This window comes from Muntiacus reevesi, chromosome 1 (assembly GCF_963930625.1).
Source record: "Muntiacus reevesi chromosome 1, mMunRee1.1, whole genome shotgun sequence".
NCBI lineage: Eukaryota > Metazoa > Chordata > Mammalia > Artiodactyla > Cervidae > Muntiacus > Muntiacus reevesi.
Window position 1 is genome coordinate 193,488,173 of NC_089249.1, and position 21,213 is coordinate 193,509,385.

Sequence of the window (21,213 nt, forward strand, 5' to 3'; positions counted from 1 at the left end):
AAAACTACTGAACCTGTGTGCGCTAAAGTCCATGCTCTGGAATAAGAGAAGCCACGGTGATGAGAAATCCAGGCATCATGACTGGAGAGTAGCCCCCTGCTCACTGCAACTAGGGTAAGCCCGTGCACAGCAATGAAGATCCAGGGCAGCCAAAACTAAAAATAAATAAATGAAAATTTAAAAAGAAAGAAAGACACAGACAGGACACAGTTCACTGATTTATTCTCAGACTTGAGATGCCAATTATGCCCTATGGCCTGGGGCAGGGGGTGGTGGCGGGGGCGGGGGGGGGGGTGGTGGTGGTGGGAATTAGGGTGGGGGGATGGGGATCATGCTAGAATTTCTCTCATCATATCCCAGCCTTCCCTAAGGAGGAAGCAGATTAAATATACAACAGAGGGGATTCTCCCTTTTAATACAGACCCAGGTATAAATAGGGCAGCACCATTAGAATCCTGGCTCCCCCCCACCCCTGCCATCTTGGTCCCCAGGCCACCTGGCCTGGCAAGGTGTATTTGGGGAGGCAAGGAAGGAGACAGTATTCAGAGCTGGGCTGAGGCAGCAGAAGGAGTACACAGCTCAGTCCAGGGAAGTCCCACTTCCCTCCGTAGTCTGACATCAGTCCCTTCACTGCGAACCCAGCTGAAAAGAGGAAGTGAGCAAAGGGATCCCGGTCTGGGTTCAGGAGACATCCAGTGCTTAACTATGGGGAAGGTAGCACCAAAGGTGTCGGGAGCACTGAGGGGGTGGGAGGCAGGCGTGGGTGGGGGCATTCATCAGCTCTGAGTTAGAAGTTCATTGCTTGGGAGGGGGCAGGGGACGGAGATGAGTGATGGGTGGGCCCCGAGGGGAGAAAGAGCCAGACCACAGTTATGCCAGCCGGGGCGCAGTGCAGAGAAACCCGACCCATGGACCAGGGTAGTCCAGCCCCCAGACCCCCCCGGAATGGAGAAGGAATATTGTTTGACCGTGATGAGCAGACCGTTTCCTGGCTCCACACAGTCCCAGGAGACGATAAATAGGACGGCTTCAAAGCCTCAGCACCAAATGTGGCCCCTCATTGTCCCTCCCGGCCCACGAAGCTCTCAGCTGCTAAAGCAGACAGGGCCCAGTTCAAACCCAAACTTCTGGTTCGTCTGGCCAAAGTCAGCAGCTGCCACGTCCAACAGGGGCAGAAATCCCACTTGGGAGGAGCTGAACTCGAAGAGGGTCTTTGACTGTCCCTTCCGGAGCTGGCACGGGAAGACACGGATGATGTGTGAGTCAGGGGGAGGGGAGTAATCACAGGCTTCCCCCCCAAATCTGGCCAGTCCCTGCCCTCTTCCTTACCCTGCAGCCATCGGAGGGGACCTTGATGGTGGCAGCTGCTGTCTGATTGAAGGACAGCTCCTCCCCATTGGCCCCGAGGAAGCGGGCAGAGCGGCTGTGGTCACCTGCAGCTTCGTCCAGCCAGGCGGCTGAGTTCTGGCAGGTGTACGTGAAGCTCTGGCGGGCCGTGGCACTCAGCAGCTTCAGGAAGGTCAGCTGCACCACACTCACGGGGGCCCCATCGGCATCCACGTAGGAGAACTGGGGGTGGGACAAAGAGGGAGTGAGGATGTGTCATGGCCTCGACTCTTTCCGAGGTCCCCGCCTCCCAGGATCTCTACCCACTGCCCACCCGCCCCTTCTGCCAAGTCTTCCTCTTTGGCTGCCCCACCAGCCACCTGCTCCTCCCCGGTTCTCCTGCAAGCCCCTAGGCATGTGTGGCTATTGAGCACTTGAATTGTGGCTGGTGGGACTGACAGACTTTTCACATTGTTGGTTAAATTTTAATTTTTTTTGGCACTCATTTCTCAAAAATTGAAGTATAGTTGATTTACAATGCTGTTAGTTTCAGGCTTATAGCAAAGTGATTTAGTTATATGTATATATATATGTATATAGATAAATAAATACACATATATATACATATATTCTTTTTCACATTCTTTTCGATTACAGTTTACTACAAGATACTGAATACATAGTTCCCTGTGCTATACAATATGTCCTCATTGTTTTATCTATTTTATACATAGTAGTGTATAGTGTGTACATGTTAATCCCAAGCTTCTAATATATCCCTTTTTCCCTTTCCCTTCTGGCAACCATAATTTGGTTTTCTATGTCTGTGAGTCTATTTCTGTTTTGTAAATAAGCTCATTTGTGTCATATTTCAGCTTCCACATGTAAGTGATATCATCTGATATTTGTCTTTTCTGATTTACTATGCATAGTGTGATAACCTCTGGGTCCATCTATTTAAATTATTTAATTAAAAAAATGTTTAACTTTATTTAATTTATAACTAACACCTGAGCCTCAATCCATTTATCAGAAAACTGAGGTTTAGAACAACTTGAAGATGCAAATCTACTTTTTCAACTGCAGGTTTTATGCAATCTAAGTATTTCCAAGGAAATTTAGTACCAAAATCATGATGTGCTATAAATGTAAAATATGCACCAGACTCTGAAGAACTCACAGGGAAAAAGTTGAAAATGCTTCAGTAATCTTTATATTGATACGACAATATTTTGGATATATTGGGCTACATAAAATATATTATTAAGTTATCACTGGGTTGAGATAACTAGCCCGGTAACACATCTTTTTTGGCTTCCTTCTCTTCCCTGTATCGTTTCACATTTCCTGATTTATGTTTTCTGGACTCACAGCTCAGATAAACCCCTCGCAATTGAGTCTCGGGTCTGTTTTAGGGGAACCCAAACCCATATACCACTTGACATTATGTGGTAGCTTTGCTTCCTTGGTTATTGTCTGTCTGCTGCCTTGGTCCCATTTCCAATAGAATATCAACTTCATGAAGTCAGCGATGTGTTTTCTTTGCCGCTATGTTCCCAGTGCTTAGCATACACATATATGTTACATAAACAAATCCCAAATGGACCCAAGATCCCCCACTACAGCTTAAACCTGATCCTCTTCCCATTTGTACATCTCAGAATCTCACTAGACATCTGTTCTTCAAACCAGGAACCTGGGCATCATCTCTCTCTCTTTCCTTTCCTCCCCTCTATCTCATCATTACTATTGATAGGTCCTATTGACTTGCCATCTCATCAATTAACTAGGTTCTATTGACTTGCCCTCTTATTTTTTTTTTTAATTTTATTTTATTAGTTGGAGGCTAATTACTTCACAACATTTCAGTGGGTTTTGTCATACATTGACATGAATCAGCCATAGAGTTACACGTAATCCCCATCCCGATCCCCCCTCCCACCTCCCTCTCTACCCGATTCCTCTGGGTCCTCCCAGTGCACCAGGCCTGAGCACTCGCCTCATGCATCCCACCTGGGCTAGTGATCTGTTTCACCATAGATAATATACATGCTGTTCTTTCGAAACATCCCACCCTCACCTTCTCCCACAGAGTTCAAAAGTCTGTTCTGTACTTCTGTGTCTCTTTTTCTGTTTTGCATATAGGGTTATCGTTACCCTCTTTCTAAATTCCATATATATGTGTTAGTATACTGTAATGTTCTTTATCTTTCTGGCTTACTTCACTCTGTATAATGGGCTCCAGTTTCATCCATCTCATTAGAACTGATTCAAATGAATTCTTTTTAACGGCTGAGTAATATTCCATGGTGTATATGTACCATAGCTTCCTTATCCATTCGTCTGCTGATGGGCATCTAGGTTGCTTCCATGTCCTGGCTATTATAAACAGTGCCGCGATGAACATTGGGGTGCACGTGTCTCTTTCAGATCTGGTTTCCTCAGTGTGTATGCCCAGAAGTGGGATTGCTGGGTCATATGGCAGTTCTATTTCCAGTTTTTTAAGAAATCTCCACACTGTTTTCCATAGTGGCTGTACTAGTTTGACTTGCCCTCTTAGATAACGTTCTAACCCATTCCTTGCTCTTCATACCCCATGCCACCAGCTGCAGCCTCTTCCCTTCCTTGCCTTTCTAAACCAAGACATCAGTCTCCTCCTGAGTCTCCCAGCCTCCAACTTCCCCACAACCACCACCAGCAGCCCAGAGGCATTTTCCTATCATAGAAATTGAAGCTCGGTCCCTCTCACTTAAACACATTCCATGGCTCCCTACTGCCTATAGGTCTTTCTGAGGAGGTGGTCTTAGCTTTCACCTACCTCCCCAACCTCTTCTCCTACCACATTCCCCTTCACTCTCTCTAGAGCAGAGCAAGTCGCTTTTTCTTCTTTTAGTTTACCAAGCTTTCTCTTGACTCTAGGCCTTTGTATATGCTGTCCCATCTCTCCAGAACACCCTACCTTGTCCTCCCAAACTTGCAAACCAGTTAATTCCTTAGACCTCAGCTGAGCTGTGACTTCCCTCAGGAAGCCTTCAGGTCCTCCCAGCACTGCCTTTAGATCACCACCATGCGCTGTGTTTCCCCCCACATCACACATCTGATGCTGCCACACCCGCCTCCCTCCCCCCGCAAGCCTATGATCAGCATAAAGCCAGAGGTGAGGCTATCCTGTTCATCTCGCCTCCTCCAATTCCCCATGCTGGTTTACACCAATTTTTATACCATCCCCACCCTGGCTTTGCAGGCAACTCACCTTTTTCCCTCGACGGAATGTGCTGTACCAGCCACCTGGCTTTTCTTTGGACCAAGAGGCCAGTTTCACCTGGGGGACAGAGGGAAGAGTGTAACAGGTGCCCTGGGATGGGGTGGGGGGGGGAGCTGGCAACATGTCAATTTTGCATTTGCCACCTCACATTGAAAGCTACTGACTGTAGGGGACTTCCACGGTGGTCCAGAGGCTAAGACTCCGCACTCCCAATGCAGGAGGCTTGGGTTCAATCCCTGGTCAGGGAACTAGATCTCACATGCTGCAACTAAGATCCAGTGCAACTAAATGAATAAAAAGAAATCTACTGACTATAAATATCAGGAACTCTTAGACCATTCTCTGGCTGTGGGACTGGGCTTGGCTGGTGCCCAGGGCAGATCCAAGAGGCTGGGGGTTTCTGACTTCTGAGGTCTCCTCCACTGATGATTGACAAGAGTTGGTGAATAAATGCTCCGGCTCCCACCTCTCCCCGGAGGTGAGATAACTTCCAGGAGCCTGCCCTACACTCTCTCCTCGAAGCCCCCTGAGGATCAAAGCCTTGGGTGTCCAATGGTGATGTTTTAACAACACACCCCTTGGGAGTTCCCTGGTGGTCTAGTGGTTAAGAATCCACCTGCCAAGGCAGGGAATACAGGTTCAATCCCTGGTCTGGGAAGATGCCACATGCCGCAGTGTGCCAAACTAATGAGCCTGTGGGCCACAACTACTGAGTCTGTCCGCCTAGAGCCCGTGCTCCTCAGAAAGAGAAGACACAGCAATGAGAAGTCTGTGCACCACGACAAACAGCAGCTCCCGCTCACCACAACTAGAGAAAGCCCACACACAGCAACGAAGACCCAGAGCCGCCAAAAGTAAATTAATTAAAAAAAGAAGAAGAACATTACTGTGCACTTTTGCAGGCCCTATGCTAAGTGTTTACTTGCAGCAGAGATATTAACAAATAGTGTGAGTCAAGTGACTCAGTCATGTCCAACCCCATGGACGGTAGCCCACCAGGCTCCTCTGTCCATGGACGTCTCCAGGCAAGAACACTGGAGTGGGTAGCCATTCCCTTCTCCAGGGATCTTCCCAGACCAGGGATCAAACCTGGGTCTCCTGTATTGCAGGCAGATTCTTTACCGTCTGAGCCACCAGGGAAGCCCCAGGAGGTACTAACACACCACTGCACACAGTCAGAGCTTTATCAGTGTCATCTGATATGTGTCCTGGTCCCACAACTGCACAGCTACCCTGTGAGTTACATACTTTCTTGAGCCCCCACTTTACAGATGGAAAAACTGAGATATCAGATCTGGATTCCGACCCAAGCAGCCCAGAGTCCAGAGGCTCACTGCTCACCCACTGCTCTCTACGGCTGAGCCTGGTTCTTGGTGTCAGAGACTGTTAGGGTCCCTGATGGAGAACCCCAGGATTTCTGGGGGACCAGGTGGAGGGCAGTGAACCCATGGGACCTATAAGAGAGCAGGTTAGGAGGCAGTGTAGGTGGGTGGTTAAGGGCTGAGACAAGGGCCAGATGGTCATGGGTAATCTTGTCCTTCTCTGTGCCTCCGTTTCCCTATCTGGGGGATGATAATGGAATTTTTTTAAATTGAAATAGAGCTGATTTCCAATGTTGTATTAGTTGCAGGTATACAACAAAGTGATTCAGTTATACACATATATCTTTTTTTTTTTCAGATTCTTTGCCCCGATGTTGGTGTTGTTTAGTCCCTCAGTTGTGTCCAACTCTTTTGCAGCCCTATGGACTGCAGCCCACCAGGCTCCCCTGTTCATGGGATTCCCCAGGCAAGAATACCGGAGTGGGTTGTCATTTCTTTTTCTAGGGATTTTCCTGACCCAAGGATCTGACTCAGATCTCCTGCTTAGCAGGTGGATTCTTTGCCACTGAACCACCAGGGAAACCCTCTCTCCCCTTATAAATTATAACAAGATGTTGAGTATAGTTCCCTGAGCTGTACAATAGGTTCTTGTTGGTTATCTATTTCAGGGATAATAATAGAATGACCCCATCAGTGGCTGGCACTCAGTAAGTTAATGCGGCTGAGTGCTTAGGGCTGGCACATACCTCCCACTATTGCAAGGTGCACCGCTATTATTGATTTCTTTACTATTTTTTCTTATCTGTCTTTCCCCATAGAAAATGAGCTCCATAAAACAAAGCAAAGCAGTTTTTTTTTTAAGTTTGTTTGGTTTGTTTTAGATTCTCTGCTGTAACCCCAGCATTTAAAGGACTTTGGCATACAGAAGGTGCTCAACAGACGTCGGTTGAAGGGAAAATAAAATCCCAGTCAACTCCTGGTGTGGGGCGGGTTGGGGAGCGGTGAAGTATGAGTGAGATATTTTCCAGTCCCTCCTTCCACCAACCCCTCCCAGCCCCCTACGCAGGTACTCACGGTCTCAAACTTCTTGTCTGGGTAGAGGCAGGTTTCTCCTCCTGCCGTGAAGTTACAGAACACCCTGAGCGCATCCCGCGCGCAGCCTTGATTGGGATCGATCCAGTATTCCCCTGCCGCAGAGCCAGTGGGGAGAGGATGAGCCGGGGGCTGGATCCCACGGCTCCCCGCCCGCCGGGGGAGGGGCGGGACCTCACCGTCGGGCAGATGCGGATGGCTACGGTGCAGCTCTTTGCACACGAGGCCGGGGCGCTCAGCCGTGCCGGGAGGGCGCCGCAGCTGCTCTATCTCGAAGCTCAGCGACTCCATCGAGGCCAGCACCTCCTCCAGGCCGCCCTCCGGGGTCCCCAAGCCCGGCAGGGAACGTCGGCGCCGGCGCAGCCCGTGCAGCTCCGCAGAGGGACCCTGGGCAGAGGTGGGGATGGGGGAGAGGAGGACGGCAGGAGGAAGAGACAGGGAGAGAGACAGGCAGAAATGAGAGATGTGGGAGGCAGAAAGACAGGGGTGTGAGGAGAGGAAAAAGGGTAGGGAGAGATACAGACAGAGAGCGGGGACATGGACAATCAGAGACAGAGGGAGACACGGGAAGGAGACGGACAGAAAGGCTCAGAGATGGGAAGTGGAGAGAGTAAAAAGTCAGAACCACAGTCAGGCAAAGGAGAGAGAGACGGAGAGAAGCCCGGAAGACAAAAATAAAGATAAAATAGTGAAACAACATTTTGAGGTAGAGACAGAGAAAGGCCAGAAAGATGGACAGACAAAATTCAACCAGAGCCCCCATGGAGGTCCCCCCAAGCCCCTACACACAGCCCAGATCCTCCTTCAGCTTTTGAGCCACCTCCCTTCCCGCCTGCAATCCCCGAACACATGGTGTGTGCTCTGCCCACTGCTAGTCACTGAGGGACCGGGGGAGACAGTCGGACAGAGCCCCATGGGGATCTTACCGGGGGACCAGGAGGACCTGGGGGGCCGGTGTCTCCACGAGGACCTTGGGATCCCTGCAGGGAGAAGTCACTTGGGTGTGAACTCTGTCTATGGAGACCCCTGCCTGCCAACACACACACACACACACACACACACACACACACACACACACACACACACATCCCACTGAAGGAAGGACGTGCAATTTTCAGCCCCAAGCATAAAATGCAAATTTTCTTTCCATATTTGAACATCTCTGAAATCAACATCTTAACATCTACGACAAGTCATCATTTACTTGGCAAAACTATTTTCTTCTGTAGCAGTTCATAAAACAATGGCGCACCTTACAACGATGACATCTTAGATGTGATAAAATACAATGGTAGGTGTTGAAGAAATAGTCGAGTGCCTGACTGACTGAATAAATAAATGAATGCACCCAAAGGCATTGAGGGTTCTGGCACATTGAAGGGGGCTGGGGAGTTGGGAGGTGAGAGCCCAAGGGAGCAGTGACTACTTACCGGGGACCCCTTTGAGCCTTTCTGTCCTGGCGGACCCTGTGGGGTAGAGATGGGGGGGCTTGGACTGCTGGATGGCCCAACAGGGTGACCCCCCGCCCGCACAAACCCCTCATACTCACCACCACGCCTCGGGGCCCCGGGTGGCCCAGAGAGCCAATGGGACCAGGGGAACCCTGGGGAAAGGACATCAGAGTCATCATTGATGGGGTTCATCCATATGGTCCAGACACATCCCCCAGACAAGTCCCCTCAAAAGAAGACCCTCAACCCCAGACACAACCTTCAAGTCCCCCAGATAGAGCATCCCCTTTTCCCCAGACACAATCCCTATTGTTCGAGACCCAGGCTTCCCTATCCCCCACACCCAATCAAGCCCCATTTCTGCTTTCCTAACCCCTTCAAACACAGTTTTCCCTCTTGGGGCAGGAGACACACTCACCGGTTCTCCCTGGAGGCCAGGGGAGCCTTGCACTCCTGGCAACCCCTGATCCCCTTTCTCACCAGCCTCCCCAGGGGGGCCAACGAGACCCATTAATCCAATGTGGCCCTGGAGGATATGAAAGACACATGTAGGGGAAGAATGGGGATGGGGAGTTGAAAGACAGTTCCCTTCCAGCCTTGGGGTAGTGAGTTTGGGAGCAGAGGAGACCCCAATCTCCTAGCCCTCTGGCTACGGAGGGAAGTAAAGGTGGAGGAGAAGGAGGTAGCTGGGGGAGAAGAAGAATAAAAAGAGGCATCCTTACCTTTTCCCCCTTGGGGCCAGCATCTCCCTTCAGCCCTGGGAGGCCAGAGGGCCCCTGGAAGGAGAGTTAGGATCAGTTGAAAGAGAAAAGTGTTAGTCACTCAGTGGTGTCTGACTCTTTGCAACCCTATGGACTGTAGCCCACCAGGCTCCTCTATCCACGGGGTTCTCTAGGCAAGAATACTGGAGTGGATTGCCATGCCCTCCTCCAGGGAATCTTCCCAACCCAGGGACTGAACCCAGGTCTCCTGCATTGCAGGCAGATTCTTCACTGTTTCAGTTACCTGGGAAGCCCTAGGGTCAGTTCATGAGTCTCAAACAGAAAGTCTCATGTGAGTGACTGGGGGATGGTCAAACGGGAAATTATCTAGATTTCAAATGGAATTACCAGGGAAGTGGTCATGGGGATGGTCAGGAGAGAAGAGAGATGATGAGAGATGAATGGAGGGGTCTTTTGGAGGATGGCCAAGATGAATGATCTGTAGTAAACATCAGTGTGGGTAGTCAGTGTAGACTATTAAGATAGATGGTCAGTTTGGTCAGTGTAGACCACCAAGATGAGTGATCTGAAGAGATGGTTAGTATAGTCGGTCAGGGTGGACCATCAGAAGGATAGTCAGTGAGGGGTCAGTCAGTACTATCAGTACCCAAGATCACTAGATGGTCACTGGATGGATGCCCAGTGTGATTCTCAGTGCTGGGACCTCAGGGATGAAGAAGTCTCTTACCAGGGGACCAGGAGGGCCTAACAGTCCAGGAGGTCCCAGAAGGCCTGGTTCACCCTAGGGCAAAATAGAACATGAGGGGGCTGCACTCTGCCAGAACTCCATGTGGCATCCCCCTCCCACCCCGACCAGGGTCAGCTCCTCCCAACTGTGATGATAAATTACAAGAAGCGAGCACAGAGGGAGGGCCTGATCCCACCCCCAACCCCATCCCAGTTCCCAGTCCACTCACCACAGGTCCGGGGATCCCACGAAGACCCTCAGGCCCAACACGTCCAGGGGGCCCTCGAGCCCCCACTGGGCCTGTCCTCCCTGGGGGCCCATCAGGACCTGGTTCCCCCTGAAAAGGAGCAAGGTGGAAGGGAGGAGGCAGAGAGAACCAGGGGGAGCCTGCCTCCTGACCTTCCAGCCAAGAACCATCAGGGAGTGGGGAGAAATTGGGGCAACTGTGGTGGTCACAGGTCCCTCCCCATTCTGCTGGCCCAACTGTTGACCAACGGGCAGGACAAGGACCGCTCCCTGGGAGTTCCCTGGTGGTCCAGTGGTTAAGAATCCACCTGTCAATGCAGGGGACACGGGTTTGATCCCTGCTCTGGGAAGATCCCACATGCTGCAGGGCAGCTAAGCCTGAGCATCACAGCTAGAGGGTAGCCCCCACTTGCTGCAACTTAGAGAAAGCCCACACACAGCAATGAAGACCCAACGCAGCCAAAAATAAAAGGATCCTCTCTTGGCCAGGGGGAACTCACCTTGGCACCTTTCTCTCCTTCTCTGCCTTCTCGACCCATGCGACCAGAAGGACCCTGAGGGGAGAAAGTGTGAGTAGGGGGCTGTGAGCTGAGTAGGGGGCTGTGAGCTAAGCAGGGGGTTGTGATGGTGAGTGGAGGGCTTGTAGGGATGAGTGGGGGCCTCCAGGTATGAGGGAGGGCTTGTGGAGGTAAGGGGGGCCTATGAGAATGAGTGGAACCAAGTTAGAGCCAGAGGTGGGGTATCATCACTCACCCTTTTACCAGGAGGCCCAGGGGCACCGGGCTCCCCAGAAGCGCCAGGTGGACCCTATGGAGATTGTAACCAGCACGGGAGTCAAGGATGACAGTTTCAGGCTGCCTTTGATGGGAAGATAGCCTTCCCCAAACATCACCCCAGCACCAGCCATCCCTCCCTCCCCCTGCCTCCTCCTTCAAGCTGCTCACATTCATGGTACGAAGTAGATGCATCTCTGGGAGCCCTGGGGACCTCATTAACCCATTCTCCTGGCCTTCAATTCACCCAATCACCTGCCCCAACACCCCTCTTTAGGCACCACCTCCTCTGTTCCCCTACTCACCGGTCCCCCCACATCTCCAGGGTCTCCCTTCTCCCCTGGGGGACCATCTTGACCCTGTGGTAGGAATGAAGTTGGGTGGGGTCATGAGGGCACAGGAGAATGTTGGGGTGATGCTTGGAGGAAAGTGGAGGTTTTTTGCTTAATCGACACTGCCCAGGTCTGTGATGAGATTGGGGACAGAATAGGGAATATGCTGGGCTTTTGAGGAAGGGGGGTCACGCTCACCGAAACTCCAGGGTCTCCAGGGGGGCCTAGGTCTCCTGGGAGCCCTGTGGGGCCCTGGAACACAAAAAGATGAAAAATCGTATCTCTGAATGATGGAGCATTCATCCATTCATCCATTTATTCATTCATTCAGCTGTCCTCAGACACAGTTCTGATTGCTGGGGATACATTAGTAAAGAAACACAAAACCTCAGCCCTGCTAGAAGGAACATTCTGGTGTTTAACAGGAGCTAAAAATGTTCCATGAATCATTACACTGCATCCTCCCAGCTTGGGATTCACAGATAAAAATCAGAGAGGGGACCCGGGAAGGGGTGGGGTGCTGAATTTCAAATCAAGGTCCCTCAGACTCTGAAGCCCCTCACCACCCTCCCTGCCCACCCTGAGTCCCATCGCCATGGCAGGAGGGGCTCAACCTCTGCCCTGATGGCAAATCCCAATCAGCCCACCCTGATCCCACATCAGTTTCAACTTTGACCTTTCCAGCACTGTTAGAATGACTCCATGTGGAAGCAAGTTTCTCCTGCTGCCATGACCGATTACCACTGTATGTTTACACTGATTCATTCTTTCATTCAATCATTCATTCACTCAGCCCCGTTCTGGATTGCTTGTGGAATCAGCACACGGGATCCCTGGCTGGAAGTTGGGGAGCAGGTTCGAATTGATACATATGCCCCTCCCCGGGTCTCGGCCTCCATGTGCCCCAGGACTCACCATGTTCCCCTTTGCTCCATCCTCTCCAGGGGGACCTTTCTTGCCTGGGGGTCCAGCAGCCCCAGATGGGCCTGCATCCCCTTTTTCACCAACTTCTCCTCTGGGGCCCTTTGCAGAAACAGAGGTCAGAGGTCAGAGTAGCCTGAACTCTCCAGGGGTCAAGGTTAGCATACCTGAATTAAGGAATCTGCATGGCCTGGGACTTTCCTGGGGTTAGGGGTCAAAGTAGCCTAGACTGCCCAAGGGTCAGAGGAATCTAGGATTTATAGGAGTCAAGGGTCAGGGTGATCCAGTTGACCAGAGGTCATGGACAAGTTTGGGCTAACCCATGTGCCACTCTGGGGTGAATCAGAAAAGAGAGCCCAGGACCTCCCTAGTGGTCCAGTAGTTAAGAATCCGCCTTGCAATGCAGGGAACACAAGTTCAATCCATGGTCGGAGAACTAAGATCCCACACGCTGTGGAGCAACTAATCCCACGTGCTACAACTACTGAACTCTCACGACACAACTAGAGAGTCTGTGCACCCCAAGGAAAGATCGCACATGGCCCAACAAAGCTCCCGTGTCCCAACTAACACTGGACACAGCCAAACAAATAAATGAATCAATATTTTTAAAAGGAAAAAAGAGAGATCCCCTCTGGGCAGCTCATCTTCAAGCCAGGGCTTGCGCTTTAGATCTGAGCCCCACCTGCCCCCTCAACTCTGCACCCTTGCCCAGTATACAACCTAGAGAACTTGATGTAGCAACCCTGACACCTTTCAGGTCTCTGTCATTAAGATAACTGGGGATGCCCATAGGTCTGGGGTCCGTGAGTGACCTAGGGCTGCCCAGAGGTCACAGGGGCCCAAGATGCCCAAGGGTCAGGGATTCCCTGAGATGGGTGCAGGGGCCCAGAACAAAATCACTCACTGGGATGCCTGGAGTCCCTGGGGGTCCTGGGTCTCCAGGCTCTCCTGGCTCACCCTGCGGGAGGCAAAGTGGAAGTAAGGAGGGGTCCCCTCCTGGCAGCCAGAACTGCCACCGCCCCCCACAACCAGGCAGAACTGGTTGAGCCTCCCTGACCCTGGGCAGCCCCTGGTTCTCTCTCACCTTCTCACCCACAGCTCCGGGCTGACCAACTCCCCCAGGCAACCCTGGAGGACCCTGGAGAGACAACGAGGGGTACAGGTGGGATGGAGGGATTCCAACAGCCCCTTCTTGGGAACATGATGTCCTGAGGCTTCCCGAGGCCCTCCCCCCAAGTCCTCACCTCTGATCCGCTGGGGCCCTGGGGACCCCGAGGGCCTGGGGCTCCGTGGGGACCCTACGGGACAGTCAGAATAGCATCCAGTGACCTCATGGCCCCTCAGAAAGCTCCAAGCAAGAGAAGGGAGCAACAGAGGATGAGATGGTTGGACGGCATCACTGACTCAATGGACATGAGTGTGAGCAAACTCAGGGAGACAGTGAAGGACAGGGAGGCCTGGCGTGCTGCAATCCGTAGGGGTCACAAAGAGTCCAACAGAACTGAGCTACTGAACAACAAACCACAAACACCACCCTTGATACTGGTGACCCACGTGATCCTTCAAACAATGTGCCCTTGACCCCCCAAATCAGTCTGATGGCCAACCCTGCCCTACCACTCCTCCCATTTCCCCCATAGTTCATACCATGGACCCTACATCTCCAACTTCTCCCTTTTCTCCAGCAGGGCCTGGCATTCCCTGTGGAGCAAAGAAGCAAAATTGGGGCACAAAGTGGGGAAGACCAGAGGCCATACCCTCAAACTCAGACACCCACCTGTAGGCCAGGAGGACCAATCATGCCAGGGAAGCCTCTCACTCCATCATCTCCTTTCTGCCCAAAGAGGCCTGGGGGTCCTCGGCGTCCCTGAGCCCCGTCTGCTCCCTGGAAGGAGGACAGGGCAGGATACAGTTAGGGTCTGTGTCAAGGGTTGGAGTTAGGCTCAAGGTCAAAGTCAGGATGGAAGTTCAAGGTTCGAATGAAGTTTGGGGAGGGTCAGGGTCGGGTCTGAAGCTAGGGGTGCAGGTTAAGGGTCAGGGTTTAGGAATGAAATCCAGGACTGAGTCAAAGTTTTGAGATGAGCCTTGGTGGAGAGTCAGGGTCAAGCTGAGGTCAATTAAGGTCCAAGTGGGGTTGAGAGGTAGGGTTGGGCTTGAGCTCAGGTCTGAGGCAAATTCAGAATTGGAGCTCAGGTTTGGGGTCAGTATTGGAGGGTGGGTCTGGACTGGGGTCAAGGGTAGGACTGGGTCAGGTTCGGCTAAAGCTGGATGTGAAGAGAAGGTCTGAGTTGGGATTGAGGTTAAGGTCACAAGTTGCGTTAAAATTAGGGCTGTGATGGAGTTTGGGGGTTGAGGTCAAGACTGAGTCAGATTCTGGGATGAGTTTGAATTAAGCATTAGCACGAAGGGGCAGGGGTTGGGGTTGAACTGGGGCCTGTTCACATTGAAGAGCACTGTCCCTTCCCATGAGGGATCCAGAGGAGGGCCACAAAGCTGGGAGTACTCACCGGGGAGCCTGGGTGTCCCACCGGACCCCGTATCCCCGTTGGTCCAGGTGGGCCCTGGAGGAGGGAACAGAGTCAATAAATCCTCAGGATTAAGATTAAGGTCGCAGGTGGGGAATTTTCCTGGTGGTCCAGTGACTAAGACTCTGCACTCCCAAGGGGGTCAGGATTCAATCCCTGGTCAGGGAACTGGATCCCACAGGCCCCAACGAAGATCAAAGATCCCATAAGCAGCAACTAAGACCCAGTGCAGCCAAATAAATAAAATTTTTTTTAACTGTAAAAAAAAGATGAAGGGGGAACACTAGTGACATCAATCACTGCACTCCTGTCCACTGCCCACCCCATGAGGAAACAGCATTTCCCTCCCCACAACCCTGTCTTCCTAGCCACCAACTCATGGGACCAGACACAGCATCTCTCACAAGCTTGGCCCATCAGAACGTTGGCCCCAAAGTCCCATCAATTTCCCAGGACTGAGCTGGCTTCCAGGTGACGGGCACTGAGACTGAATTCCTGGAGCGCAGTTGGGAACGCAGTTGGCCCCTTTATTCTGGGTAGCTTAAGTGACTTCTGTTACTTGCGAGTGTCAAGATGGGGCTCAAGAAGGCAGGAAACCCCATGACCCACTCCCCTGCCCACCCTCTCAATACCCCTTTTAGCCCTCCCCAAAGACCAGCTCCTTCTCTGGGGTCCCCCACTCACCGCATCTCCCTTGTCACCTTTGCTGCCTTTGTGACCGGGGGCACCCACTTCTCCCTGCAGAGGAAACAGGATGAGGGATGACCCAGCCTCCCTCTTCCCCTGTCCTCCCCCAACCCCTCCCTCTGCCTCTCTCTCACCTTATCCCCTTCCTCGCCAGAAGGCCCCGCAGCTCCAGGGGGTCCAGGAAGTCCCAGGGGTCCGGGGATCCCATCTTTACCAGTGGGGCCAGGGGCGCCACGTTCACCCTGTTAGGGGGAGTGGAAAGAGTCAGGGCAGAAATGCGGTCCTGGTATGTGGAGGGCTGGTCCTTGGGGATGAATGGAGGGGGTAGGAACTTACCGGGGAACCCTTCTCGCCTGTGGGGCCCACAGGGCCTTGGCCTCCACTTTGACCAGGAAGCCCAATGCCCCCTGCTGGGCCTACAGGACCACGCTCCCCAGGGGATCCCTGAAAACAGGGGTGGAGGGTCAGGAATGAGAGCAATAACAGGAGATCTCATTTATTGGAGGGTTTGCAAGCAGCCTGAGTTAGGTGGTTACCACCAATCCAGGCTGTTCCCCACACAGCGGCCAGGGGGCGCTGTGAACATCCAAGTCAGAGCACGTGACCTCCTCGGCCCGCAGCCCTCCAAGGCTCCCACCTCACTTGTAGAAAAAAAGCTCTCCACAAGGCCCTGCGCGACCTGCCCCCATCTCCTCCCTGCCCTCGCCTCCTCCCACTCACTTCCCTCCAACCGGCCTCTCTCACAGCTTCCTCCAGCCTCAGGACTTTGCACACGCTGTTCCCTCTGCCTGGCACACACTCTTCTCCTAGCCAACCACATGGCTCTTTCCTCAGGTCTCAACTGAAATGTCATCTTCTCAGGAGACTTTCCCTAGTCAGCTTTTTTATTTATTTTATTTTTTGGTGAGTGGCATGTGGGATCTTAGTTCCCCCACAAGGAATTGAACCAGCGCCCCCTGCACTGGAAGCATGGAGCCTTAACCACTGCACCTCCAGGAAAGTCCCCTGGCCAGACTACTTAAGGGCTCTTCCCTGCCCCCCACTGGTCTGTGTTATTTGACTTTGTGGCATTCACCGCCACTGATCCATTATCTTCTTGACTAGATAGTAGTAAGCTCGAGGAGAAAGGAGGTTTTTAAAGGGGCTCATGTCCAACTTCCCTGAGGTCCAGTGGTTAAGACTTTGCCCTTCCAATGCAGAGGGCACAGGTTTGATTCCTGGTCAGGGAACTAGAGCCCACATTTAAACGGTAAGGTCTGGCATGCAAATAAGTATGTGTTGGACAGATCAAATTGAGGTTGACAACCTAGAGGTGGGACTATTTTACAGACAAACCAACTGAGGCTGGTGGAATGATAGACTGCCTGGCCAGTGAGTGGCAGACAGGAATGTGACTCAAGCCTGTTTGGCTCCCAAAATAGCTGGACATGATCATGACCACACCCAGCTTCCCAGATATCTTGAGACCCCTCCACCCTACCCACCCCCCATAGCAGGTGGGTTTATACTTACGTTGGCACCGACAGGACCCGGGGGGCCCTTGTCACCCTTTAAACCAGTTGGTCCCTAAGGAAGAGATGATTCATAGTCAAGAGATCCCCAAAGGTAATTCACTGGTAGTCCAGTAGTTAGGACTCTGTGCTCTCATTGCTGAGAGTCTGGGCTCAATCCCTGGACAGGAAACTAAGATCCACAAGCCCCCATGACTTGCTTCCCCAGAAAGAGAGAGACCCCCCCCCAAAGTGCCCCCAGGTCCTGTGTTTACTCTGGGGGGCTCAGAGTTCCCACCCCCTTCCTGGCACTGAGGTTCAGGGATCCATCCCTCCTCCTCCATGGTCAGGATGCTATGGCCATGTCCCTCCTGAGACCCTCTTTCTTTCTCCACTTCACAGCCCTGCCAGGCACATGCAAACCATACTTACCGGGTCCCCAGGGGCTCCATGGGGACCAGGGAAACCTCTGGGTCCAGGGGGCCCTTCCTTCCCGAGGGGTCCCAGTGGTCCCACGTCCCCCTGCAGGAGTCCAGGGGAGGGGAGTCAGACTGTGGAGGAGAGGGCGTCTCCCCTCAATCTGTGAGTCTGGGTCCCCTCCCCCCCAGGGTTGATGCTGAGCCTGGAGATGACAGTGAGGCCATTCCAGGATCTTTGGGGTCACTCAACCAAGATGTCCCATGGGGTGGTGGTCTCACCTTGGCCCCCTCTCTGCCTTCCAGGCCCGGAAGACCTTGTTCACCAGGAGGTCCAGGGGGCCCTGGGGGTCCCCTCTCACCCAGAGGCCCTGCTTCTCCTGTCTTTCCCTGGAGAAGAAGAAGGCTCATCTTGAATGGAGGTGGCCTCGGGTAGTGGTTCTGTCTGGGATCACCACCTCCCCTCCCCCCAAGTATCCCCGAACTGGTGCAAAACTGGGGAGACCTGTGGGATCCACTCTGACCTGAGGACCCACGACACCAGCTGGTCCAGGTGGGCCTGTCTGACCTTGGAAACCCTGAGGAGAAGCATTGAAAGAAGGTGTCATGGGACTTCCCTGGTGCTCCGGTGGTTAAGACTGAGCATCCACTGCAAGGGGTGCAGGTTCCATTCCTGGTAAGCGAACTAAGATCCCACATGCCACAAGATGTGGCCAAAAAAAATTTTTTTTAAATAAAATATAAATGAAAAATAAAATATCATGGAGTGGAAGAAATGAAGAGCCCAATAGGGTCAGGGGTCCAGGGTCAGAGGTCAAAGGGTTGCTCACCAATTCTCCTCTCTGTCCAGGGTGTCCAGGTAGCCCGTCTTTCCCCTGGGGACCCTGAGGGACAAAGCGTGAGAGAGTTGAAACACATACGGAGTTTCCCCCCTGCCTGGCTCCCCCTCCCCCCCGCAAGATCTGCTCACTTACAGGGGGACCTTTTGGTCCAGAGAACCCAGGAGGACCTTGCAGACCTGGGAGGCCCTGAAACGGAAGCAGAAATCATTAGAGCATCCTTTCTGCTTTCCTCCCCCTCCCTCTGAGTCCCACCTAATGACAACAAGCATTTTGAGTGCTTCCTGTAGGCCAGGCATGGGGTCAAGCATTCTACCTGCAGGAAGTCATTTCATTTGCTGCTGCAGCCCTTTGGGAGGGGGACTGTGGTTATTCTCATTTGGTAGAGAGAGAAACTGAGGCACAGGGAGGTTAGGTGACTCAGCTGAGGTCACAGAGCAGGTGAGCAGCAAAGATAAGACTTGAGCTCACAGCTCTCGGATATCAGAGGCTCTTTCTGCTTCTTCATTATAATGTCTCCCTACCTTCTGGGCTTGTCTCCCACCCAGAATCTCACACACACACACACACACACACACACACACACACTCACTCACTCACTCACTCACTCACTCACTCACCTTTTCTCCAGGGAACCCAGGGGCTCCGTCCTGGCCCACATCACCCTAGGATAGAATGAATTAGACTCAGGCTGCCGAACAAACTCAACAGGGATGTATTGAGAGGGACTTGGGGAGCCTGAACCAGAAGGCCTGTGTGGGGGTGCCTGAGCACCCATCCTCCCCATACCTTAGGGCCCGGCTGCCCCGTGGCCCCTGGTTGTCCTCTGTCTCCACGGGCACCCTGAAGAGAAGAGAAGCAAAGATTAGAAGGGAGAGGGTGGGGGAGCCCAGGAAATGAGGCGGAGTCCTTAAGGGCCCTTCTCTCTGTGACCACCCAAGGACCACCAACATGCCAAGACTCTCTTCCCACCCACCTCTCCCCTCATCGCCCATCCTTCTGGCCCTGTCCCCATTTTCTTACTGGTGGTCCCCGCTCTCCTTCCAGGCCTGGCTGCCCAGCCTTCCCCTGGAATGTAAATTGAGGTGAGGGGGAAGAAGGAGGTGGTGATGGTGCAAAGACAGGATAGAAACACACAAATACACCCAGTCAGAGACCTTGAAAGACAGACGTCTTTCACAAGCCTTTCACTCACTCGAATACATAAACACAACTTACACACCCAACGATGAAAAGATGGCAGACACCCAGTTATATTATGATTGCACCTACAGAATCCACACCTAGAAGCATGTTCACTCACACAGATAACCTGTTTATTTATCACAGCTGCATGGTATGCATACAGGATTGTGTACCACCATGGCATGCAAGGGGTGACCACAGCTTTGAGATGACACATGGAGCTTTTCATGTAGTATATTCCTTGCCCATGTGTCTACCCAGCGTAATAAACACATATGTACATGGGCTCATGTGAGGACATGGTCTTGATAAACACAGTAGTATACATGATGGGTGCATATACACAATATCCATTTACATAGCTACAGTGCACACATAGCCAAACAACGCATGCATGCATACACAATCCCTCAGGTTCACAGAAACACATACACCTACATGTGTTTCCCTATTCTTTCATACACATTGACATGCCCTCTCACGCACTTATGCCCACAGTCACACAACATACGTGCAGCTGGTGCCCTTGTTCACCCAGTCACAAGCCCCTAGGCTGCAGCATCCAGGCCCCACCTGCCTTGCACTGAAGGGCACGTAGTATGCACACGCACGCATGGACACACAGGCACGCATGCTGCAGTGCAGGTGGGATCACCTACATGTGCCTGCATTGCATGTGGCAATGTGTGTGCACACACGTGCTTCCAGACATAGACACAACCACCTAGGGCCCCACCTGCTGTCACACACAGCCACACACACTCCTCTCCTGCAAGCCCTTCCCCTCCCCCTTGACCCCTAGATCATGACTCACCCGCTTCCCTTTTTCTCCTAATGGTCCCAGGGGTCCCGGAAAGCCAATAGAGCCCTGAATCAAGAGAATGAGAGAGAAGAAATGGGGATGAGGAATGGGTGGTGGGCAATGTTAGCCCTCCCTTTGGCCATCCCATCTTTTCAGGCATTTCCAAGTCACTGATTCCAGAGGCTTCTTTGGTCCCTCCAGTCCCAGCCTCCTCCAAGACAGCCCTCAGGCATCCTCTCCTCCTCTCTCCTCTTGCTCACTCCTTTCAGCCACACTGGCCTCTTTAATGCTACTCACATACCACTACATTCCTGCCTCAGGGCCTTTGCACTGTCTGCCTCTACCTAAAATTCTCTTCTCTCAGATCCCCTCCTCATCTAGATCTCATTCAGATGTCACCTCCTTCAAGAAGCCTCCCACCACCCTCCTGGCCACCTCGTCCTCAAATCACACACTAACACATTTTTCTATTTTGTTTCCTCTATATTTGTCTTGAAATGACCTTGGTCATCTACTTACTTATTCAATGACTAGGACATAATGCTCTGGTCCTAATCCCCACTGTCTGGCATATGATGGGCACTTATTCAATACTTATTAACTGACTCCAGTAGTTGTTTTCCTGCCCATCTTGGAGGCATCCTCCCTTGACCTGGGGGTGGGGGGAGACATCATAGGCTCCAATATCCCCTCTCACCCCCCACTGTGTTTTGAATCCTAGATCCATCACTGGACTAGCTGTGTGGCCCTAGACAAATGGCTTAACCTCTCTGAGCACCAGTCTCCTGGTTTGTAGCCTGGGGATATGAACAATACCTCCTTCACAAGGTTTTGGTTAGCACAGATGGGATATGTGTAGAAAGTGTCTTGTTTAGTTTTGGTTTTGTTACAAAGTACTTGGCACATAGTATGAGTTCAAGACATGTTAATTGTCATTGTTATTCATGTGATTACTAACTGCTATGGGCTGAATGTTTGTGTCCTCTAAAAATTCATATGTTGAATCTTCAATCCCTAGTGTGATAATATTTGGAGGTGGGGCCTTTGGAAAGTAAATAGGTCATGAGGGTGGGGGCCTCGTAAATAGGA

General features: G+C 52.1%; 1 protein-coding gene across 2 annotated transcripts in view; it reads right to left on the reverse strand.

Annotated features, from left to right (window-relative positions):
• Nucleotides 1-205: 205 nt before the first annotated feature.
• COL5A3 (collagen type V alpha 3 chain) overlaps nt 206-21,213 on the reverse strand; it is a 45,145-nt gene continuing 24,137 nt past the window's right edge. For both annotated transcript variants that reach the window (XM_065917736.1, XM_065917737.1), the window contains exons 32-67: nt 20,137-20,190; nt 19,161-19,205; nt 18,927-18,980; nt 18,758-18,802; nt 18,273-18,326; nt 18,129-18,182; nt 17,823-17,876; nt 17,581-17,688; nt 17,315-17,404; nt 16,905-16,958; nt 15,729-15,836; nt 15,527-15,634; nt 15,390-15,443; nt 14,688-14,741; nt 13,958-14,065; nt 13,828-13,881; nt 13,425-13,478; nt 13,265-13,318; nt 13,085-13,138; nt 12,172-12,279; nt 11,455-11,508; nt 11,230-11,283; nt 10,905-10,958; nt 10,652-10,705; nt 10,135-10,242; nt 9,906-9,959; nt 9,179-9,232; nt 8,875-8,982; nt 8,555-8,608; nt 8,436-8,471; nt 7,932-7,985; nt 7,185-7,392; nt 6,988-7,100; nt 4,580-4,648; nt 1,330-1,569; nt 206-1,232 (exon numbers count right to left, since the gene is read on the reverse strand). In XM_065917736.1, the coding sequence (XP_065773808.1) occupies nt 1,086-1,232; nt 1,330-1,569; nt 4,580-4,648; nt 6,988-7,100; nt 7,185-7,392; nt 7,932-7,985; nt 8,436-8,471; nt 8,555-8,608; nt 8,875-8,982; nt 9,179-9,232; nt 9,906-9,959; nt 10,135-10,242; nt 10,652-10,705; nt 10,905-10,958; nt 11,230-11,283; nt 11,455-11,508; nt 12,172-12,279; nt 13,085-13,138; nt 13,265-13,318; nt 13,425-13,478; nt 13,828-13,881; nt 13,958-14,065; nt 14,688-14,741; nt 15,390-15,443; nt 15,527-15,634; nt 15,729-15,836; nt 16,905-16,958; nt 17,315-17,404; nt 17,581-17,688; nt 17,823-17,876; nt 18,129-18,182; nt 18,273-18,326; nt 18,758-18,802; nt 18,927-18,980; nt 19,161-19,205; nt 20,137-20,190 (2,829 nt within the window). In that variant the 3' untranslated portion in view covers nt 206-1,085. The remainder of the gene's footprint in view (nt 1,233-1,329; nt 1,570-4,579; nt 4,649-6,987; nt 7,101-7,184; nt 7,393-7,931; nt 7,986-8,435; nt 8,472-8,554; nt 8,609-8,874; nt 8,983-9,178; nt 9,233-9,905; nt 9,960-10,134; nt 10,243-10,651; nt 10,706-10,904; nt 10,959-11,229; nt 11,284-11,454; nt 11,509-12,171; nt 12,280-13,084; nt 13,139-13,264; nt 13,319-13,424; nt 13,479-13,827; nt 13,882-13,957; nt 14,066-14,687; nt 14,742-15,389; nt 15,444-15,526; nt 15,635-15,728; nt 15,837-16,904; nt 16,959-17,314; nt 17,405-17,580; nt 17,689-17,822; nt 17,877-18,128; nt 18,183-18,272; nt 18,327-18,757; nt 18,803-18,926; nt 18,981-19,160; nt 19,206-20,136; nt 20,191-21,213) is intronic.